The sequence below is a fragment of the Anas acuta genome, chromosome 1 (assembly GCF_963932015.1).
Source record: "Anas acuta chromosome 1, bAnaAcu1.1, whole genome shotgun sequence".
In the NCBI taxonomy this organism is placed as follows: domain Eukaryota; kingdom Metazoa; phylum Chordata; class Aves; order Anseriformes; family Anatidae; genus Anas; species Anas acuta.
Genome location: NC_088979.1, coordinates 86,696,438 through 86,716,217, shown reverse-complemented (window position 1 = coordinate 86,716,217; position 19,780 = coordinate 86,696,438). Strand labels below are relative to the sequence as shown.

Genomic DNA, 19,780 nt, shown 5'->3' with positions numbered 1-19,780 from the left:
TGAGGTAGAAATAATAGCAAGCTACACAGTAATTTATTCTCAAATGCTCTGAAGGATGTCTTCAAAAGTACTTAAATCTCAATAAGAGAGAAATCAACTAATAAAACTAATAAAATTACTAATCTCTGGCAGATGCTAAAAATGAAACAACAAAAAATGTTAATGGGAGGAAAAAGGATAATTGAAATTCCAGTAATTAAATTAAATTCAAAAACAAAACAAAAACAAACAAACAACAACAACAGCAAGAACAACAAAAACTTAAAAATGTTAAATCTCGGTACGCGATGATCTACTTATCTCTTCATTTTATTAATTCAGGATACAACAATTATGCGCTACAGTTTATTGACTTTACATGCCATTTCTTATTTACTTCACTATTATACTGATACTTGTTAGTATTTGAAAACATAATTTGCAAACAGATGAGAATTGACTGAAAATAGATTATGAGCTTACTATCCTCTTGATTTTTTTCAATTTCATTGCAGAGTGAATAATTCTACCTAAGTATGAATAAACCAAAAATAAATAAATAATACATGTAAAACAAACAAGCAAACAAACAGAAGTGCAATATCACCACTACTGATTTTTCATCCCATAAAGCTGAAATCGTGACTAAGGAAAGTAGGACCCTACAGGTGGACAAACCAAGCCACGAGACCATCACTAGTGGACAAACCAGCAATTTTGTCCTTTCTACAAATGCATACAGCAAGACAGTAACATAACCAAGAATACAAACAAGCCTGTGCATCTCTATCTTTTGCAATACCTAATACTATAAATAATATTTGTCATTCATACCCAAGCTGTCCATTCTCCCAGGCCCTAGAGAATGTCCTCTGCATTCTAATCTACAGTTAAAATGATATGCTGTAGTGACTACTTTCATTTTACTAAGTATATAGAGTATAAAGCTTAGGGAGATGCTGCCATTCCAACTCATTTTGCCTACACAACCTTAACTTCTGAGTGAGAAGGTTGACACATTGAAGACATTTGTAGGCTATGTTCTAAAGACACTTTTTCTGGACACGCATCTTTTTCCCCTTCTTTTAGTGAGGCTAGAGTGTACCATGCAAACAGTAAATCAATGATAAATCATCTACAGGCAGTCCCACCATTCCCTAAAACAAGTAATAGTTTCACATCACCTTATCAAAGGACATACCATCCCTAGATGCTTACAGAATTATGGAAGAGCATGGCAACAGCTAGAAGGATGCATACTGCACTTAGCAGATGTTCACAATAGAAATGTGTCACAACAGAGTTTGTGCCAAGACGTCCTCCTCTGTCTACAGTTTTTACTTCTGTAATAGGCAAATGAAAAGGACACTGGAACTGCTGAAATATTACTGATGGCTGACAGGGGAAAAAATAAAATAAATTATCATCTTCCAAGACCTCATGGGAAAAAGGTACCACAACACAGTCTGGGAATCCTTTAAAGTTTGGGGGACTTCACTAATTCCTGAACCAAAATGACAAGGCTTCTTGAAGGAAAGTTCTCTGCAGATAACAGGAGAAAGAGATGTGTAAGGCCCAGGTAATCTGTGACAGTTTTTACCTTAACAAAGTTCACTTTATTGAAGTGTTAATGATTCACCTACTTCCAGACATAGTTTTCTCCCAAAGTGGACAAAGAAAAAGTTATAAAAATCTAGGAATTTCTATGTAATAACATTAACAGTGATTTCAGACATTCAAAGTAAAGATGACAACTAAAAGTAGTTGTCAGTTAGTCAAGCAATTAGCATTGCTTTACTAATACAAAAGAATATTACTTTCCCCATGCAGAATCCAGTGAACATTTGTACTACATAAACAAGTTAATATTACAGAAGCAATTATATATAGTACATTTTCAAATGCACTTGTACTGTGTCTGTCTGGGAAGGAGTTAACTTCCATCATAGCAGCCCATATAACGCTGTGTTTTGTACTTGCTGCTAGACCACTTTGATTAACACACTCGTGTTTTGGCTATTGCTAAACAGTGCTTGCACAGCATTTTTCTGTTCCCACTCTCAGATAAGGAGGCTGAGGATTGGAAAAGAAGCTGGGAGGGGGGACAGCTGGGACAGCTGACTTGATTTGAACAAAGGGATATTCCATATCATATAATGTCATGCTCAGCAAAAAAAAACAAAACAAAAACAAACAAAAAAAATCACAAGAGAGATGAAGAAGAAGTGGGGTACAACTTCCAAGGCAGCCATTGGTCAGAGACTAGCTGTGCCAGTCTGTGTGGGGGAAGCGAGTGATCACCTTTGTGTCACATGCTCTTTTCCCTCTTTTAATCTATTAAATTGTCTCAACCTGTAAGTTTTACTTCTTCCTTTCTTTCAGTTTTCCTATTCTTATCCTGTCCTGCTGAGGAAGTGAGGACTGAGCAAGCTGCTGTGTGGGTGCTCAGTTGCTGGCCAGTGCCTACCCCCCCACAATAGTCTATGTGGAGGGTAGAATCCACATAGACTAGAATCTATGAACCTTAGAATCTATGTTAAAACAGTGAAGAAAAGGTAGTGTGCCTTTTGAAAAAGATGGGTTGCTTATTGCCATTCGATAAAATCTAAAAAAGAAACACTGGATTGGTCAAAACAAGCACTGACAGTAACTCTGTTCTCAATCATAGAAGCTACTTGCTACCCCGAAGAGCAAAACGTTTAGAAATAATCCAGTTAGCTAGCAAAAACGAAAAAATACTGTCAGACAATTGTTAGAACTTGCTCGTATTATGAAACAAAGAATCTTTTCACCTCAGCCAAAAGTACCTCAGATATAAACAATCCAGCTGTTTATTTTTCTGTATGTGTTATGAGACAAAACTTGATTTTCAAGAATTAATATTTTTTAAGAAAACAGTATCTAATATCAAAGTAAGGCATATGCTACTTCTCAAACAGAGATTATAAAAAGTGGTCTGATGTATTCACACATCCTCCTTTGTGCAATCCTTGCATTTAAGATTAATATGACTTGTTAATATAATGATGCCACTATTCAGTTTTACAGTTTGCTAGTGTACAACTCTGTAACATTTTGAAGAAAAGAAAACCCGAACTGTACCCTTGACTTTAAAGTTTTCAAGCAAACATTGACATAACTAACATTACTTAACAATTTCTTTCATTAAGCTTTTTAATAGAAAATACTCTTTTCTGTTCCACAAAGGAAACCTAAATCAACTCAAATATGCACAAAGAATGTGCTGGTTACACAGGCCATTGAGCCCTATGCAAGCCCAAAGTAGCAGATGAAAACTGTCTCCTTGCTTATGCTTTTTTAAGGCTTATTTCCTGCTCTGCCACTGATCTTTTGGTGCATTGATTTCCAGTGCTATTACACTAGCCAAGCAAATATTTAAGATGAGGATCCATGCACTCCCACTATCCTATGTATCAACCTGCCTGCTTTAATCTGCCAAATAGCTCTCCGCAATAAAGGTAACATAAACAATGGAGAAAGGAGGTAGTTTATGTCCTCCCTCATTCCATATCAGAATAACAACTTGGCTAAAAATGTCCTAATGCTTACTCAATTCAGGTTCAGTAAAGTACTCAAACCAATCGTAGAGGTGACCAACCGGCTGAAGTATAGTTGGTGCTTGCATATGCATACATCCACACACACACACACACACAAAAACACATTTATAGATAAAATCTTGGTGAGACAGCCTCACAGAAAAAAAAAATTCAATTGTGCATTTAATGAAAATTAGCTGCTCAAAATGAATGTACATAAAACAGGCTACTCGTACAACTTTGAAAAGATTAAGAATCTTATTAATTCCTAGATGACACTCATTTTTGTAAGTTAGTGAGGTAACCATTATTACATGTTAATATAAAATCAGTGAACAGTTCTGATTGTGTAATAATGGAAAAAGTCCCTCAATACAAAACAAACAAACAAACTCAAACAAGCAAATGAACAAACAAACAAGACAACTTTGACATTTAAAAAAAAATATGTCCATTCCTAGGTTTTTCATTTTTTCCTTTAAAAGCTTAGCTTTTGGAGAAACTGAAGCCCCGTAAGTAGTCTTAGCTGCACACCTTATATAGATACCATTTTGTATGCATCTCCATATTGAAGCAAGTCTTCCTACCTTTCCACTCTTAATTCTTTGTGATAGAGCCGCAAATCGCTGGTTGAGCTCTGATAGTTTAGGCTCTATTACTTTCCTGCAGTGATCTCCACGGTTTGTCATCAAGTCTACTGCCTGGTCACGCACAGAGTCCACCTTTGGATGCATATCATTCAGCTCAGCCTTTAAGCGCTACAGTCCGTGAGCAAGAGACAGGGCTTGAAGTTAGTAATAAATGCAAAGAGAGAGAAAGAGAGAGAGAGAGAGTGTGCAAAGGAATAGGGAGCAAAACCACAAAGCAAATTCAGATAATTATGCATGAGCATGCAAATACAGTATAAATACATTAGATAACATTCTCACATACATCCCTTCAAATTTATAGCAGGAATGTATCTACATATCTGTTTGAAGATCTTCGAATGGAAAATAACGGTGAACATTATTTCTAGACAGGTTCTTATCTGCCATAATACAATCCTCAGCATATCTGAGGGTACACTCAATTATTTTATGTCCCTAAAGGTAAGAAGAGCTGCTAATTGTGTAAAGACACTGGAACAGGTTGTGCAGAGAAGCTGTGGATGCCCCCTCCATGAAAGTCTTCCAGGTCAGGTTGGATGGTGCTTTAGACAACCTGGTCTGGTGGGAGCTGGGGGCAAGGGGGGGTTGGAAACTAGTGATCTTTAAGGTCCCTTCCAACCAAAACCATTTTGTGATTCTATGTTTGTAACTCACACATTATAGAACTCAATGTAATAGTTGTTGTTCTCAATACTGTTCATGCTCATATTGGAGGTAGGGAAAAACGACAGGATAAACATCAGTATTTTTTTTTTCTTTTTTTTTTTTTCTATAAATCTATCACAAATTAGGAAAAAAAAACAAAAAACAAAAAACAATACTTCTTCTGCAATAATTTCAACAGTTGATCAGTATGGGCAGCCATATCATACTACTAGTAGATAGTTTCACTGAGAGTTTCACTGTGAAATGCCTTTGTGCAATACAAGTATATACCTGCATTGATGGCAAAAATAACTGTGCTTTGTACCTTGAGGTGGCAAAATTGTTCAACCTGCTACTAACATCTGTTCTGTAATCCTTCTGAGATCAATGAGCCATTGATTTATGCTCTGCATAAGTGCTGGTTGGAAACTATGACTGCCTTGGAATTTGTAAAGATTTTCTTTAGTAAATGGTATCATTATGTTAGTGTCAGCAATACAATTCTGATTTTGATTTTCAAACTTTTTCTTAGATAATATGTAATGACCACAGAGTTCAAAAGAAGGTAAAATTTCACACTGATTTTGGAAGCAAAAAAAATCCATATAGATCACAACTTGAAGTTGTTTAACAAAGAAGTTGTTTTAAATAAGATATTTTAACAGTCACAGTTACCTTACAAGTCAATTTTTCGTCAGTTGTTCAAATGATGCAACAGACCAAATAAAATCTCCTGATCAATACACTAACCCATTGTTACACAGCTTGTTCACCATATGATATTATTGTTTGTGTTGTTGGATGGGCATCAATGCAAGCAGCATTTAGAGGATTATAACAGTCATAAGACAGAGATATCAAATGCAGATACCATAGATACCAGAAAAGAATCACAGGAGAAAAAAAAAAACAAACTAAAAATGAATACACAGAAAAAAGGGGCTCTGCAGAAGAAGTATCTTTCAGCAAACATAGGTTTAATAAGATGCTGTTCTATGCACCATGAAGTCCCCAAGACATAATAACATATCCAGTTTTATTTCTGCAGGGATTTATCTTTTGATATGTGGTGCAAGTTTATTAAAAATCTACATGCTGCCAGAGGGCAGCTTTATCACAGAGAAAAGAATGTTAATCAATTTGTGATACCTTTCAAACTATGCTAGTTCTGACATAATTCTTTTTAGAATAAAATTAATGTTTTCCAGAAAATCACATTTTTTTTTTTTTTACCTTAAGAATTTCCTCTTTTTGCTGGGGCTTTTGCTTATCAGATTCATCCAACAGTATTTCAGCACGATACATCCAAGTCGTGACATTAGCTACTTTCTGATCAAAAGCCTCCATGAGCTTTTGATATTCCTGTATGTGAAGAAGGTAAATACTGCATACAAAAAAAGTAATCAGAACTGAAATAATAGTCATAAGTGTGCCGACTGTGGCAAACATGCATATATTATAAAACTATGACTATTTTATATAATAGCCACTTGTTTTGTGAAGGACAGAATCTATTTTATGTGTTTGCTCTCACTTTATATGTATTATTTCCTTGAAAAGACATTCTAGGAGAGACAGAAGCTTCCAAAGAGACAAGCAGGATGGTGATACAGTCACAGCAAAAAACAGGCATCTGCAGCTCAGTGCGACTGCTGAGAGGAACAGGAAGCTTATAGCCAGGCCTACTGAAGGTTAAAAGAAATTTCCACAAAAACAGGTAGAGAACTCTTTCCTGAGAGCCACTGAAGTTGACTGAAACTAAGTTTGAAACAAAGATGCACTTGCAAAATCACAATCAAGAAAGTTTACTTTGTATATAAGCCTTTTACTTACATTTCAGTGAACTTCCCTGCTTTCCAACTCTACTTTTTAAAAAGCTATTGTATTATTTGCACTATTGTAGTATCAGTATATATTCTGATATATATAAATATATATATATATTTAAACTTGAAAACCTTTTGTCTTTTTTGGTGAGCACACTAGAATGAGTTCTATGCATATCCAACTCAAAATTACAGATGAACTATATCCCTGTGCAGTACATGTTTACCACATACTTGAGATCAAGGATTTTGCTATCACTGTCATTTGGCCACCACATGTACATATATGTATTTTACACTGTTCTAACATCTGTAAAAGACTAACTCCTTCTCCTATACATTTTTTTTTTTTTTGTCCTGGGTTCTAGTAAATATTAACAAAAGATTTCAGAGAAGAGAGAGAAAGTGATACATATCTATACCAGTCTATAAACTCAATTATATGTTTCTTATAATCAGTTCTACATTGAAGCTGAGCTACTACATCACACTGAATCAAATTCTTAAGTCTTCCAGATAGAGCAGACATCAGCAGACGCTTGCACTTACGTGCTGCCTACAGACAAAGAAGCCTCACAGTGATGCTACATATCCATCACAGAAGCATTTTCAGATCCACTTGGTCTCCAGTGAAGCTCTAAGACATCAAGCTCTGAAAAGCCAAGTCTTGATAAAGGCTACTGTATTCCTATAACCACTTCTGTTTCTCTGGGTTGAAACTACATTCTCATTCTGTCAGAAATAGGAACAGCATAAATTTTCCAAAGAATTCTTTGGAAAATCTGTTTATGACATCATCTGTTTATGACAGAATCACTTTAAAGGAAGCATTCAGTTTTATGACTACCAGTAGTTCTAAGCAGCTGGGGCTCCTGAGCCTGTATTAAATGTGGTTTAGGGATTTAGTTTGGAAAAGGCTTAATCTGGTCCCCTTAACATATTCCCACCAAAATATGCACAAAAAAAAAAAAAAAAATGCCCAAAGGAAGCTCATGGAGTCCTGAAGGACTAAATCATTGATTTTGAGCACCTTAGATATATGTTAAGCAGGGCTTCTCATTCACTTGCCTCTGAAATTAATCCAGTTCAACCACACCACATCTACTCTGTGGACCAAAACAACATGCAAGTGGAGACTTACTTCCAAACTGTACTATTGCTGCAAGCAGAAATGTTAATGTCACCAAACACAGCCATAGCTGTTGGTATCAATACCAAGACTTAATTTAACTGATTTCAATACTTCTTTTATTCTATTCATATTCAAGATTCAAGGTCGTTGGTAAAAACAAGCAAACAAACAAAAAAACATATTTTATTCATCAGGAAAAAAAAAAAAAGAAAAACAGTCCAGGAACCACTCAAGAAGACAAGAATGGGAAGTGCTAACAAACAAGACTTCACAGAGCTCTCCCTCTCTCTGTAAAGAGTCTGATCTTAAATATATGCAACGTACTAAAAAAAAACAAAACAAAAACCTGATTGTCTTTGTATCAGTGTATTAGATAAGCATATTCTATGGCACCAGAAAAAGCAATCATATGAGGATGAACACTTACAATATGGGTGCCGATATCACCCATGTGGGCACAAACGCATTTTTCTTACCAGTAACAGGTTGAACCATTCCTCAGTACGTGAAGTTACTGCTATCCAATTACTGTTAAGGAGACTGAGTTTATCTTCCACTAGACTTTCTTTTCCTTTCATCACTGTCTTCAAATTTTCTCCTAAATCACCAATGCTCTTAAGATTGCCTTGGCGTTTCTCAATCTCCTTCCGTGTTGCCTATAGTAAGCAGAATAAAACAGTAAAACAGTAAAAATTCAGAAAATTAAAAATTCTCCACACCAAGAAGATCAGACAACCTGTAAGCTCATACTAAAAAATACTCTTTTGCTTCCTATAACTAGGGGAAATGTTCTGTGAAGGGTAAGTAAAAAGTAAATTGTTTTAACTCTGATAAAATTGTAAGTGTTCTTCACATTCTCATAATAATTTTTAGTAACAGCTTCATCTTAAAAATTGTGAATTAGTTTTCATTCCATTTTTCAAAATACAGTTTTAATACTTTTTTTTTTAAATATCTATATTTTACAGTATTTATCTTGAGATATTTAGTTTGCATTTAATAAAATGACATAGTTTACATAATAAATGGGACAATAACAAAGCATTATGATAACATATATACTGCTGATAGTAGGGAATGAAAGAGAATTTTTCCTGATAATACCACCTGCCTTTTCCTTTTGGAGAATATGGTTTCCTGGCAATCTAATCTTATCAGGCCCGCTCCTGATTAAAAGACAAATAAACCCCACAATGATTAACGTCTTCCATGATAAATATGTTCTCTAGCTCAGTCTTCTAATTATAAATGAATTTTTAATATAGAATATTTAATGACTATTTTTCTACTCATATGTCATTTTTCTTATCAATTATAACAGAAATTAATTCAAGTGGAAAGATTTAGCTTGTCTCTACTGTGCAAAAAGACACAACTCACACTCTTCAGTATATTGCTCATCTCATTTCACGTAACAGCCAACAAGTTTTTGTTCTGTCCTTAGAAAAAATCTAGATGTGCACAAATAACACATTGCCCTTCATATAAAGATTGTTGCTTTTCATTAATGTCATTTCCTGCTCCACTTGGACACTCCTTTTTACTTTTAGGTGTTTATAACTTCAAGACAATGTTCTCATGGATGATTTTGTTCTTCTAACCTCTATAATTATCTTTGAACTCCCCTGAGTTCCATTCAGTTTTAAAAACTCTTGGGTATTGAAAAGGGATTAGAAATAAGTGCATTAATAAATATAACTGTTTCCTTGTTCTGTAGGGAAAAAAGATTATCATCTCTCTGCTTAGTTAGATTGACTGCTGCACACATCCAATTTTCAGTTCATTCACACTGCTGAGTTCTCCCCCCACATTTTCCGTGTTAGTTTTTCTGCATACATTCCAAACAATGGCAATCTGCTGGGCCTAATTCATCTCCTGGTGCATTTCATTAGATTGGTTACTGTCTTCAGCAGCCTACTTATTCAGGAAGTACAAAGACCAAAGCTGTGACATTAAACAGGTACTGTGTAGACCTGCTTCTGGGGACTGAATTATTGATTTTTTTTTTTTTTTTTTTTTTTTACCATGCCACATTGAAATCAACATAGAATTATCAGTGGTGTACTTGTGAAGTCCTCACAGTGATTTTAAAGTGTCCAAGGTGACATGAAACATTTCCTGCCTTTTAGTGGGAGCAGATTATTTTGGAAAAAAATATAATCATATCACATAATATCTGCACATATTATATTTGGAATGATAAGATCTGCCACTGACACTATTTGTTGGATTGTTCAAAATTAAAAGTGTGCTCTTATTTATGTGAATATTGGCTTGAACTTCATAAGGAGAATCAATCCTGATACAGGAATTATGAATACATGCAGTAAATACATAGTTCAAGAAGAGGCAGACGTTTTCATTTGAAGTAGTTTATTCTTATTTTAGTGACCAGCTTAACTGAAGCACTACTGAAGCTGAGGTACTACATGAGGTCAGTCTTATATTAGGGTTTGCACTGGAGTTGAAGCCAAAATTTGGTTGTTACCAGGGTTTTTTTGCAACCCTTTATGTATCATTTCCTCACGAAAATTCATAATACTGGAGCATTAAGAGTAGTAAGTAGAGCAGTTCACCTACTCAATATATTTTTCATGTTAACAATTCTCATTTTAATTAGCTTTTGTTAACTTTTTTTGATTGTTATAAGGTAAAAATATGTTGTACTTGTCATAGCAAAAGTGCGACATAACAAGGACTTCCCACTGTGTAACTGTGCTAATCATCAGACTTTAAGTTCTAATTATGCTATTTCTTGAAGCATTAAGGTTCACATCTAACAATTAAATGATATAAAAGACAAATCTTTCTATTTAACCTGCTGTGAAGCTATACATGTCTGAATTAACTTTCCTGGAAAAGCACATAGGAACATACAGTTTATATTTCTGTCTTGGTAGAAATGTGCTGTGTAGTTTAGCAACACGAAAAATTGTTTTTACTTTCTTTACCAGGTAAATGGAATGAGTCATGGACTAACTAACAGGTTAGTGTGGAGGCATGAAAAACCTCCATCATCATCTAATATAACATCTGACATATTATGTGTGATAAGATCACAATATTAATCAAAACTGATTAGAGGAACTGTGTAATATGTGAAGGCAGCAAGCAAAAATAAGAAAATATCATGCAGGAATGAGGTATCTTAGGGATACCCCATAGGTTTTGTTCCAAAGTCAAAGGAGTAATAGTCAAAGAAGTAACTGTAAAACCTGATCTTTACATATGTTTGGACATTACTTTTAAAACACTGTCATTCTTAAGGACTGATGACAAAAAAAAAGACTCCATATCTCACAAAAGACTTGTAGGTGTTTTTTGTTTTGTTTGTTTTGTTTTCTTCTAACTTGTTTCATAAATTATCAGTGTTTTCCAAGGCTGAAGGCATCTTATCGAAGGGTTAGTGAGAGCTTGAAAGGGGCAGTTAAAACAAAACAAAAAACCACACATATTCAAAAATATACAGGAAACTAGAAGCCAATTGTACACCAATGCCTGAAACCACTACAGCCTTTTAAAGAATTTATAAAGTTGCCTGCACATTATTCAGGACCATACCTATACAGTATGATGAAACTAGTAAAATGGTTAAAGAATTTTTCCTATTAAGCAAAGCTGAAGTGTTTTTTTGGTTTTGTTTTGGTTTGGTTTTGATTTTTTTTTGGTGCACAAATAAACAATAATGTTTACAGTTTTTTGTTGTCTTGTTTTGAAATTATGAAATTATATAGGAGCATATATATACATAGTACATATATATACATATACATAATACAAATAAAACTTTTTAAGCATTAATGTTATTGCAAGATAATGTCTTAACAGTTACAAAGTTCTACTAATTAAAATGCTAGAATTTTTATTCTCTTTATTGAGCTTTCTTTAATATGCATAAACTGAGATATATAAAGGTACACTGTGTGTTGCAATGTTACCTTGCCCCAGGCAATTTCAGCATCCAAATTGCTAGGCATCCCCTGCACAGATGATCTCTTTGTCAATTCTGCATCTGTCGCTGCAAGCCATTCTGTCAGAGCATTAATTTCTTTTCGTAGCTTCCGGGACAATTTCAAGCACTTCTCTAACTCTTGCTTTTTTTCTGTAACCTGCGGAAATAAAACATGTGTTTCTTAACTCTTCAGTCTCACTGGTTTGATGAGTCTTACAGTATATTCTACGTGCCACTTTCATATAAAATCTTAACTTGAAATTTTACAAGCCAAGTTGTACTTTCAATATATGTATTTCATTAGTTCTCTCAGTATCTGCATTTTTGCTGCTAGAATGCAAAAACATATAACAAAATGCAAAAACCTATAACAAAGACACGTGCATAAAGAGGCTAGTCTGAACTAGCAGAAGACCCCTGCAAACCCCCTCTTCTCTTTTGAAGTCATGAATAGCAAACTAATTTAGAATAGATGAATTAACCGGCTTTCCCTGATACACAGCCTAAATGTTAAAATCCTACAAGGAGTATATTTTCATACAGATGGCTATATAGTCATATTGAATACTCAACATTTTCTATTTGTATAACTACACCATATAGAAGAAAAAAGACGCTCTGCCAAACAACCCCCCAAATCTTCAAGCACAAAAGTCATCGAATGATGTCAAACTAATGTAGCACAGTTAAACTTAAATTTTGAACTTCTCAGAATACTTTCTTGTCATCTGAATAACAGTCTTTAAATGTAGTATTTTTGCATAGGATTGTTTTTTTCTTCTTTTTCAAAGCAAACAAAAAAACAGTGGAAACATCCACCATTTGTAAATACTTTCTATGGTTTAATAACATCTATTTGGTTTACTGTGGAATATACAGTTTGCACTACATTCTTTGGTGTGTTCTTTATTAAAGCTCTCTCACACACCTCCCACCACCTTTAAAAAAATGTGTCTCCAACTTCAGTATGATGCATGTTGCTCCCAGCTCAGAATCAGACTCACACCCATCCTGCAATAGGAACACTTGTAACTTGGACAGATCTTGTTTTCTTTCATAGAGGACAGGAAAACCAAGGTATCCTCAAGCGTCCCCATGCAAATCTGTTTGATATGAACTAAAGATTATGCATCTCTGTTCCAAATAAATCAACAACAAAAAGGTAAAATAGGTAAAATGTACCTTTTCCTAGAGATCTGCACAAGCAGTTACTATGAGTAGGCCATATTACAGACTTTTTAAAGGAAGATTAGTCTGTAGACTGTAATCCTAAATTTCTTTCCCACAGTCCACAATCCTCCATCATAGTCCTCTCTCTACTTCCTCTTCATCTCCTGTCTGTTTTGTCACTTCTAGTTTCCTTAGAGCACCAACCTGTGCTCACATTTGCCTGTAACCTATCACCCAGCTCAAGTCCTGTGAAATTGATTTTGGATCTTTTACTTCACCACAGACTTGTTTGCAGAACCTTTATGTTTTCCTTTACACTTTCCAACCTTTATGGTCTACCACTGCTTTCCAATCTTCCGGCTACCCATGTTCACCTCTTCACCCTCAGAGCTTCTCAGTTAGGATTTTCATATGCTGAATATTCTGGATGAGAAGTAATACGGACAATATATGTGCTATTTTTAAGGTTCCTTTAAGCATATTAGCTTGTGTCTGGAAGGAAGGCTGAGTATCTGTCTTGACTGTCCTGTAATGCATTTTGGTTAAGGTTCTGGGGGATGGGAGGAACATAGTCTTCACTACAAATCCCTGAGCATGTTCAGGAAGAGAGGTAAGTTTCTGAATGTTTAATAGGGCAAGCAGAAGACTAAGTGAAGGGGTCTCACATAGGAATTTACACCACAATTGGCATTAGGAGATCGCTAATTAGAAAATATGAATTAATAAATTATGTTCTGCTGAAATTAAAAAAAAATGAAGGTGGATTGAAAGAATGCAGTAGGTCACAAACATTTAAAAGAAATAACCTTGTATTTCAATTAGTAATTGAGATTGCAGCCACTGATTTTTATTAATGTATTTTTTAATTGCAGTCTTTGTCTCCCTTAAAACAGTAAAATCATTAATAAAAGCAAATTAATCTTGAATAAATACAAGCGTATCATAACCAGAACTTCTAAATTGCACTTCCATTTTTGTTGCTTACCACTGCCCATATCAAGACCCCGTTTTTGCTTAATTTTGTACACTGTGATTAATTTTACTGTTTCTGGTTTTTTGTTTGTTTGTTTCTTTGTTTGTTTGTTTTTGGGGGGGGGACCTGCAGGGGACACTTTGAAATTTTTCCCCATCTTTACATTAGATCTTCTCCAAAAGTACAACCACTGGCAGCCTGTACCATTGTCTACAGCACTATCAGGTATCCAAAACTGGTATCATTGTATTCGAAAAGTATGATGGCTTTTGAAAAAATATTTGTATGGCTCTATACAGCTCTAAACTTTGTATATACTGTCAATAATAATATACCATTCACATGCACACTTTGTATATATGGAGGTTACAAATTTATCAGTTCCTGCTTATACTTTAAACGTAAAGATGTTACTTCTAAAGACAAATAGGAAACAGTGCCACCTTAAGGCCTTCTGTTTCAGACAGTGATATTAAACATACCATCTCCATACATTTACTCTATATTTTAAAACTATTTAAGCTATGTTAATTGTTTACTTGCAAGAATCTTTGTATGTAATAATAAAAATAGAATGAAAAAAACAGATATTTAAGAAAAAAAAAAGAAGAAAAACAAACAACAAAAAAGGTATTCCACATCCAAATACAGCTAAAGTTGAATAGTCTTAATTCCTGTGCAGCACTGGGCTTGTGAGAAATCACTCTAGCACGTACTGCCCTTTGGAGAACAGTGAGAACATTATCACTGTCACTTTGTTTTAGAGAGTCTAGCCCCCTCTTCTGCTGAATTATCATAAAGTGGTTTGTGAGCATGCTACAGACCCTACATCATAGCTACTCACAACTAGCACACTACCTAAGCTGTACCTATTTGTGTGTATATGCATACACGTGTTTCTGTCAAAGAGAGAACAACGAATTCACAAATGAGTGAACACAAGCACAGGCATGGAATACTTGCATTAAATGCAACCACTATCACATGACATTTAGCCACATTTTGTTTTCTTGTAATTTCATTTCAAAACTACTTACACTGAGGCCACCACTAAAGTTTCAAAATTATTCATTATGTTCTCAAAGCATATTTGGCTAAAAACATAGGGCAAAACTTCTGGACAGACAAAACTCATGCCTAGACCAAAAAGGGTTTTAAAATCTGATACTACCTAATCAGTTGGGTTTATTGATAGGAATAGATGTCCATATGTGTATATGCTAAAAACAACAACAACAACAAAAAAGCAAATTAAAAAAGCAAACAATAAAAACAACAAAATTCCTCTTCTTAAGGAGAAGTACTTCTAGGTTCACGGTCTCAAGTATTGATACATAAAACATACAGCAAAACTCAAAGGTGTTGTACAAAATTCATAGAAATTGTTGTAATTTATCTGTCTTCTTCTTACTTAAGAGTGTCCTCTTACACACTCTTAAGAATGTGCTCTTAAGCGTTGTTTTAAATATGGGTGACCTCCTGAAACACTATACATGAGATCACACAAGTGAGTCTACACTTGAACATGTGTTTTCCCTAAGGCTACTCATTTCAGTCCTGAGATACTATTAGTTATAACTACTTTTTTTTTTTCTTCTTTTTTTCTTTTTTTCTTCAAAAGGAAGGCCATGGTTCTCCAAACTCAGTGCAATCTATTAGGACTGAAAATGGCTAAGTGATTATTCTAGTTCTCTAATTTTGGGCATTTGTGACCTTCTAAAACCATCAACTACCATTATATGTGTAAAGTGAAAAAATAAATCTAGGACAACAAAGGTAAAAACAACACTACAGATTTTTGAGAGACATTAGTTTTCAATATTGCTCACTTTAGATCACTAATGGCTTCCTAATGGCACATTTTTATCCCTTCATTATTTGAGAGGTTTCCTCAAATAATGGTACCTGTCTAGCTGCAGCTACATTCAATACAATGTAGGAATAAATGCTACAGTCCTTTCTAAAATAATGGAGAAAACAAATATATAATCTCAAATGATAGCTATCCACACCTTAATGAGGCAGACTTTTCAGTTTTCTTTACACTCAAAAGCTTTATGTCTTTTAATACCTTTATTTTCTAGTAAGACCGAGAACTGCTTTGATTCAAGTTCCCAAACTAGTATTTTCTTAATTACATACAGATAACACATAAAACAACAACAACAACAAAAACACTTGTTTTTTGCTGTTGCAGTCAGTGGGGCTCAAAAATCATTATGTGCTAAAAACACATACTGATTGTTTATTCATTTATAGTTTCCCAGAATTTATAATATATATATATATATATATATATATATATATATATATTCTTTTCATCAGAGGTGTATAAATTTTAACAATGAACAGACAACCATAACTGGCTTTCACAGTCTTCACACAGCCACTTACTGCACCAAATTTACTCTAATCTTACAGTTTTTAGAAGTTCTGTGGATAGTTCTAATGAGGGCAGGAGGAGGAAAATAGATTAAGGACAGCTGTTAATTAAATTATTTGCATGAAGTTTTCTTTAGGACAATGCCACAGCTCCTCTTCAGAGCTCAACAACCTTTATAGGGGATTGCACTTCGGTAGCAGGCAACACATTCTATAGATAACGCAGACCCAGAATAAAAAGCCTTCAGGAAATGATGCAATTTTTATAATTTTTGGTCATAGTCTTGTTGATACTGGTTGTAGGCTGACTTTCCTATCATCTGTTTAGTTGACCTTCAGGGAAAATTTGAGTGAACAAAAAACATTGTCTTGTTAGGAAGCATAGCAGCATCTTACTATATGTGAGTTGATACAGAAATAGATGATATAGAAATAAACATTTTACACAATGAAAGACAATGCTTGGGAAATAAATGGAGATTGTTTCTATGAGGTTATTTACATATAAATAACTTATCATTGGCATCATAAATTAAAAAAAAACTGCCACATTTTAAGAACTAGTTGTTGCTGTTTTTCTTTTTTTTTTTTTTTTTTAATTTTATTTTTCTGTGGGTGAAGCTGAAGCAATTATTTTTTGAAGTAATTATATGAAGTACATATTGGGAATGTATTCATGTATTCCTCCTAATTATATGCTAATACACACTGAGTGGTCAAACTGAGCACTGTACAAATGCCAGAATTTTTTAAAAAACAAGTTTCCTAAACAATTATATTCCAAGGCAACGCATTTCTCATGACAGAGCTCAAACGATGATCACTGTTGCTCAACATGAAGAAATGTAATGATCCCTACAGAATAGAAGATGACAAATGACCAATTTCTAAAAAAAAGCTTGCTCATATCTGATATCTGACACGTTAAACAGTTATCTGACAGTTATTACACACACTCATAAAAAATATTCTATGTGATTTATATATTAAGATATAGCAAACAGCTAAGTCAGTGTTTTCCATGAGATTTAAACCAGGGAATAGTTATGACAAGCACCGAGCATAGCTGTAGTTAAAGTCAGGAGTGCAGATGAAACAAAGCATAGTGGTACACAAATGCCTTCTCGGGAAAGTTGCAATAGCAAGAACTCATGGTCAATTTCTGGAAAACAACAAATAGAAGCAAAATACTTAAAGATCTGTACAACCAGAGGCAGAAGAAAATGAAACCTAGAATTCTCTTTTATCAAGTAGCTCATTAGGGAAAAAAAAAAAAAAGTTATCAATTCACAGAAAGTATTTTTTTGACATGAAGTGTTTTGAAACTAGTGACTGAGGCATTAAAAGGAAACAATACCTACCTCTGTCCCCTCCACCCAAACCAACAAACTAATATATAAAAAAAAAAAAGTAAATACTTAGAAAGTAAAATTTCAAACTTGAATAAAGAAATTTTATACTTTTTTTCTATTTTTTTTTCTCAGCAGAACTGAAAAGCCATTCTGATGACTGCCTTTGCCTCATTAACTTACCACACCAAGATTATTCTTCAGTTTGCCAGTTAAAAAGAGAGCGTAATTTTGTATTACAAAATACACAGCTTACCTTTGCACCCAATTCATTATATTGCAACTTCAAAGCTGTAAGCCTTTCATCCAGTTCTTTTGGGTTCTCTGTTTGCTGCTTTTGAACAATCTGCCTCCCAGTTTTTATCACTGTTTCCACTTCAGACTTCACCTCACTCAGACTTTTATATAATTTCTAATCAAATAGAAATATGAAAGAGAAACACCCCCATTAAAAGAAGAAACACAGAAAAGATAAAGCTATTAGAAAGATGCATTAAAATTCTCTGCATCGTTTACTGCCTAAGAACACCATCATGCATGACTCTGAGCACCTCCCACTCCCCTTTGAAAACTGGGGAGTTGAGAATGCTCATCAGATACCAGGAGAAAAACTCACCCTGAGTGTGTATGTACCAATAAACTGTAATTAAAAGTTTTTGAGAAAAAAAAAAAATCACTTTTTCTAAATCAGAAATCAAATTAATAGAATGGCCTATCATTACCAATATTATTTTCAGACATGTCAGCAAATGTAAGAGTAGAAATGTTATAGAAAATACACACTTTGTCAGAGAATAATGATCTAAAAACATATTCCTACAACATGATAGCTTTAGGGCTACAAAAGGTAGCTACTGAGTGAAACTAAGCACAAGACTTCTAATTACCATGTAATTCTGATAAAAATATAAATTTAAGTGTAACTGCATTTTTAAAAAGCACAATATGTAAAGAAATAGAATCAACTTGTTCCACACTTATTTTTTAATTCTTACGTTTAAGTATGAAAAAGGTTAAGGGGAAGAAAAAAAAAATCTGTCTTCAGGCATGCCAGAAAACAAACAAAACAAAACCAAAACAAAACAAAAACAGCTGAAGACAAGGATCTGATTGCCCTGATATTTGCTGTTCAAATCTCCATTTTACCGTTATCAAAACTGTGTTCATCTTTATCTCTACTTCTTGTCAACAGTAAGGGGATACAGGATTACAAGGGTATTAAAGTGATGCATACAGATTTTTCCTCGTATTCTTTAGGACATATTCAGGTATCTTTTGCTCTTGTACCATAAAAAGTCACAGCATGACATCTCATGAAAGCTGTTTTGCTCTATGTTTTGAGTTTCCTGGCTAGAAAACCAGGCATTGCACGCATTGCAACCCCATATATTATGGAGTTCCATGCCATTAGGACACAGTGGAAAATAGGTCACATCCATGAAAATAAACTCATATGCAAGATGGGAAGGGAGGATTAAAAAGAATTCCTGATTTATATTCTAATATAGTGGAATTCACAGAATCACAGAATATTAAGTATCCTATGTTTCTTTGTCATGATGGAAGAAGACAACACCATATAAAAAGGAAAAGTTTACTTTTGGACTGCTAGAGAAATATTATCAATATTACCAAGCTATATTACCAATATAGCTTGGCAAGCTCTGAAATTGAACACAGTTTTAAACATATAAATGTTCTTCTAACCTCATTTGCAAACAAGGGAAATTGGACAAGGAAGATAAATCCCTTCTCTCTGTCTTCTCCACCTCCTAACAATACCCCCCTCCCCCCCAATGAAGTGTTAAATAAAGAGTTCCTAATACTTGCATTGCATAACTTTCCTCTTAAATCTTTCTCAGATTTCCTAATTGCTCTCACAAGTATACTGAAATCATAGCTGAAAATACTATACATTCAAAGGACTGAACAGACAGGGAAGACAGTATTTTTATCTATTCACCATGCAATGATCCAACTGTGATTGTACTACTTCCTGCTCAACACTGTTCAACTCCAACTTGGGCACCTGCAGTTTCACTTCATCTAAAATTCTTTTACATTCTTGTAGACGTTGTTCAAAATTGGCTGGCTTTTGAAACAAGCGAAACTTTATGGAGACATCCTGCAGCTTTTTCTGAAAAGTAAACAGGGATGAATAT

The 19,780-nt window shown here is 34.3% G+C and overlaps 1 protein-coding gene across 14 annotated transcripts in view; it reads right to left on the bottom strand.

The window, feature by feature from the left end:
- Nucleotides 1-19,780, bottom strand: part of DMD (dystrophin) — a 1,220,482-nt gene that overhangs the window by 652,855 nt on the left and 547,847 nt on the right. For 12 of the 14 annotated variants that reach the window (XM_068686720.1, XM_068686803.1, XM_068686735.1 and 9 more), the window contains 6 exons: nucleotides 19,582-19,755; nucleotides 17,875-18,030; nucleotides 11,731-11,901; nucleotides 8,269-8,448; nucleotides 6,068-6,196; nucleotides 4,127-4,297 (listed from right to left, as the gene is read on the bottom strand). In XM_068686720.1, the coding sequence (XP_068542821.1) occupies nucleotides 4,127-4,297; nucleotides 6,068-6,196; nucleotides 8,269-8,448; nucleotides 11,731-11,901; nucleotides 17,875-18,030; nucleotides 19,582-19,755 (981 nt within the window). Of the gene's footprint in view, nucleotides 1-4,126; nucleotides 4,324-6,067; nucleotides 6,197-8,268; nucleotides 8,449-11,730; nucleotides 11,902-17,874; nucleotides 18,031-19,581; nucleotides 19,756-19,780 lie in introns of those variants that run through there. The other 2 variants (XM_068686800.1, XM_068686804.1) reach the window with 2 other exon arrangements.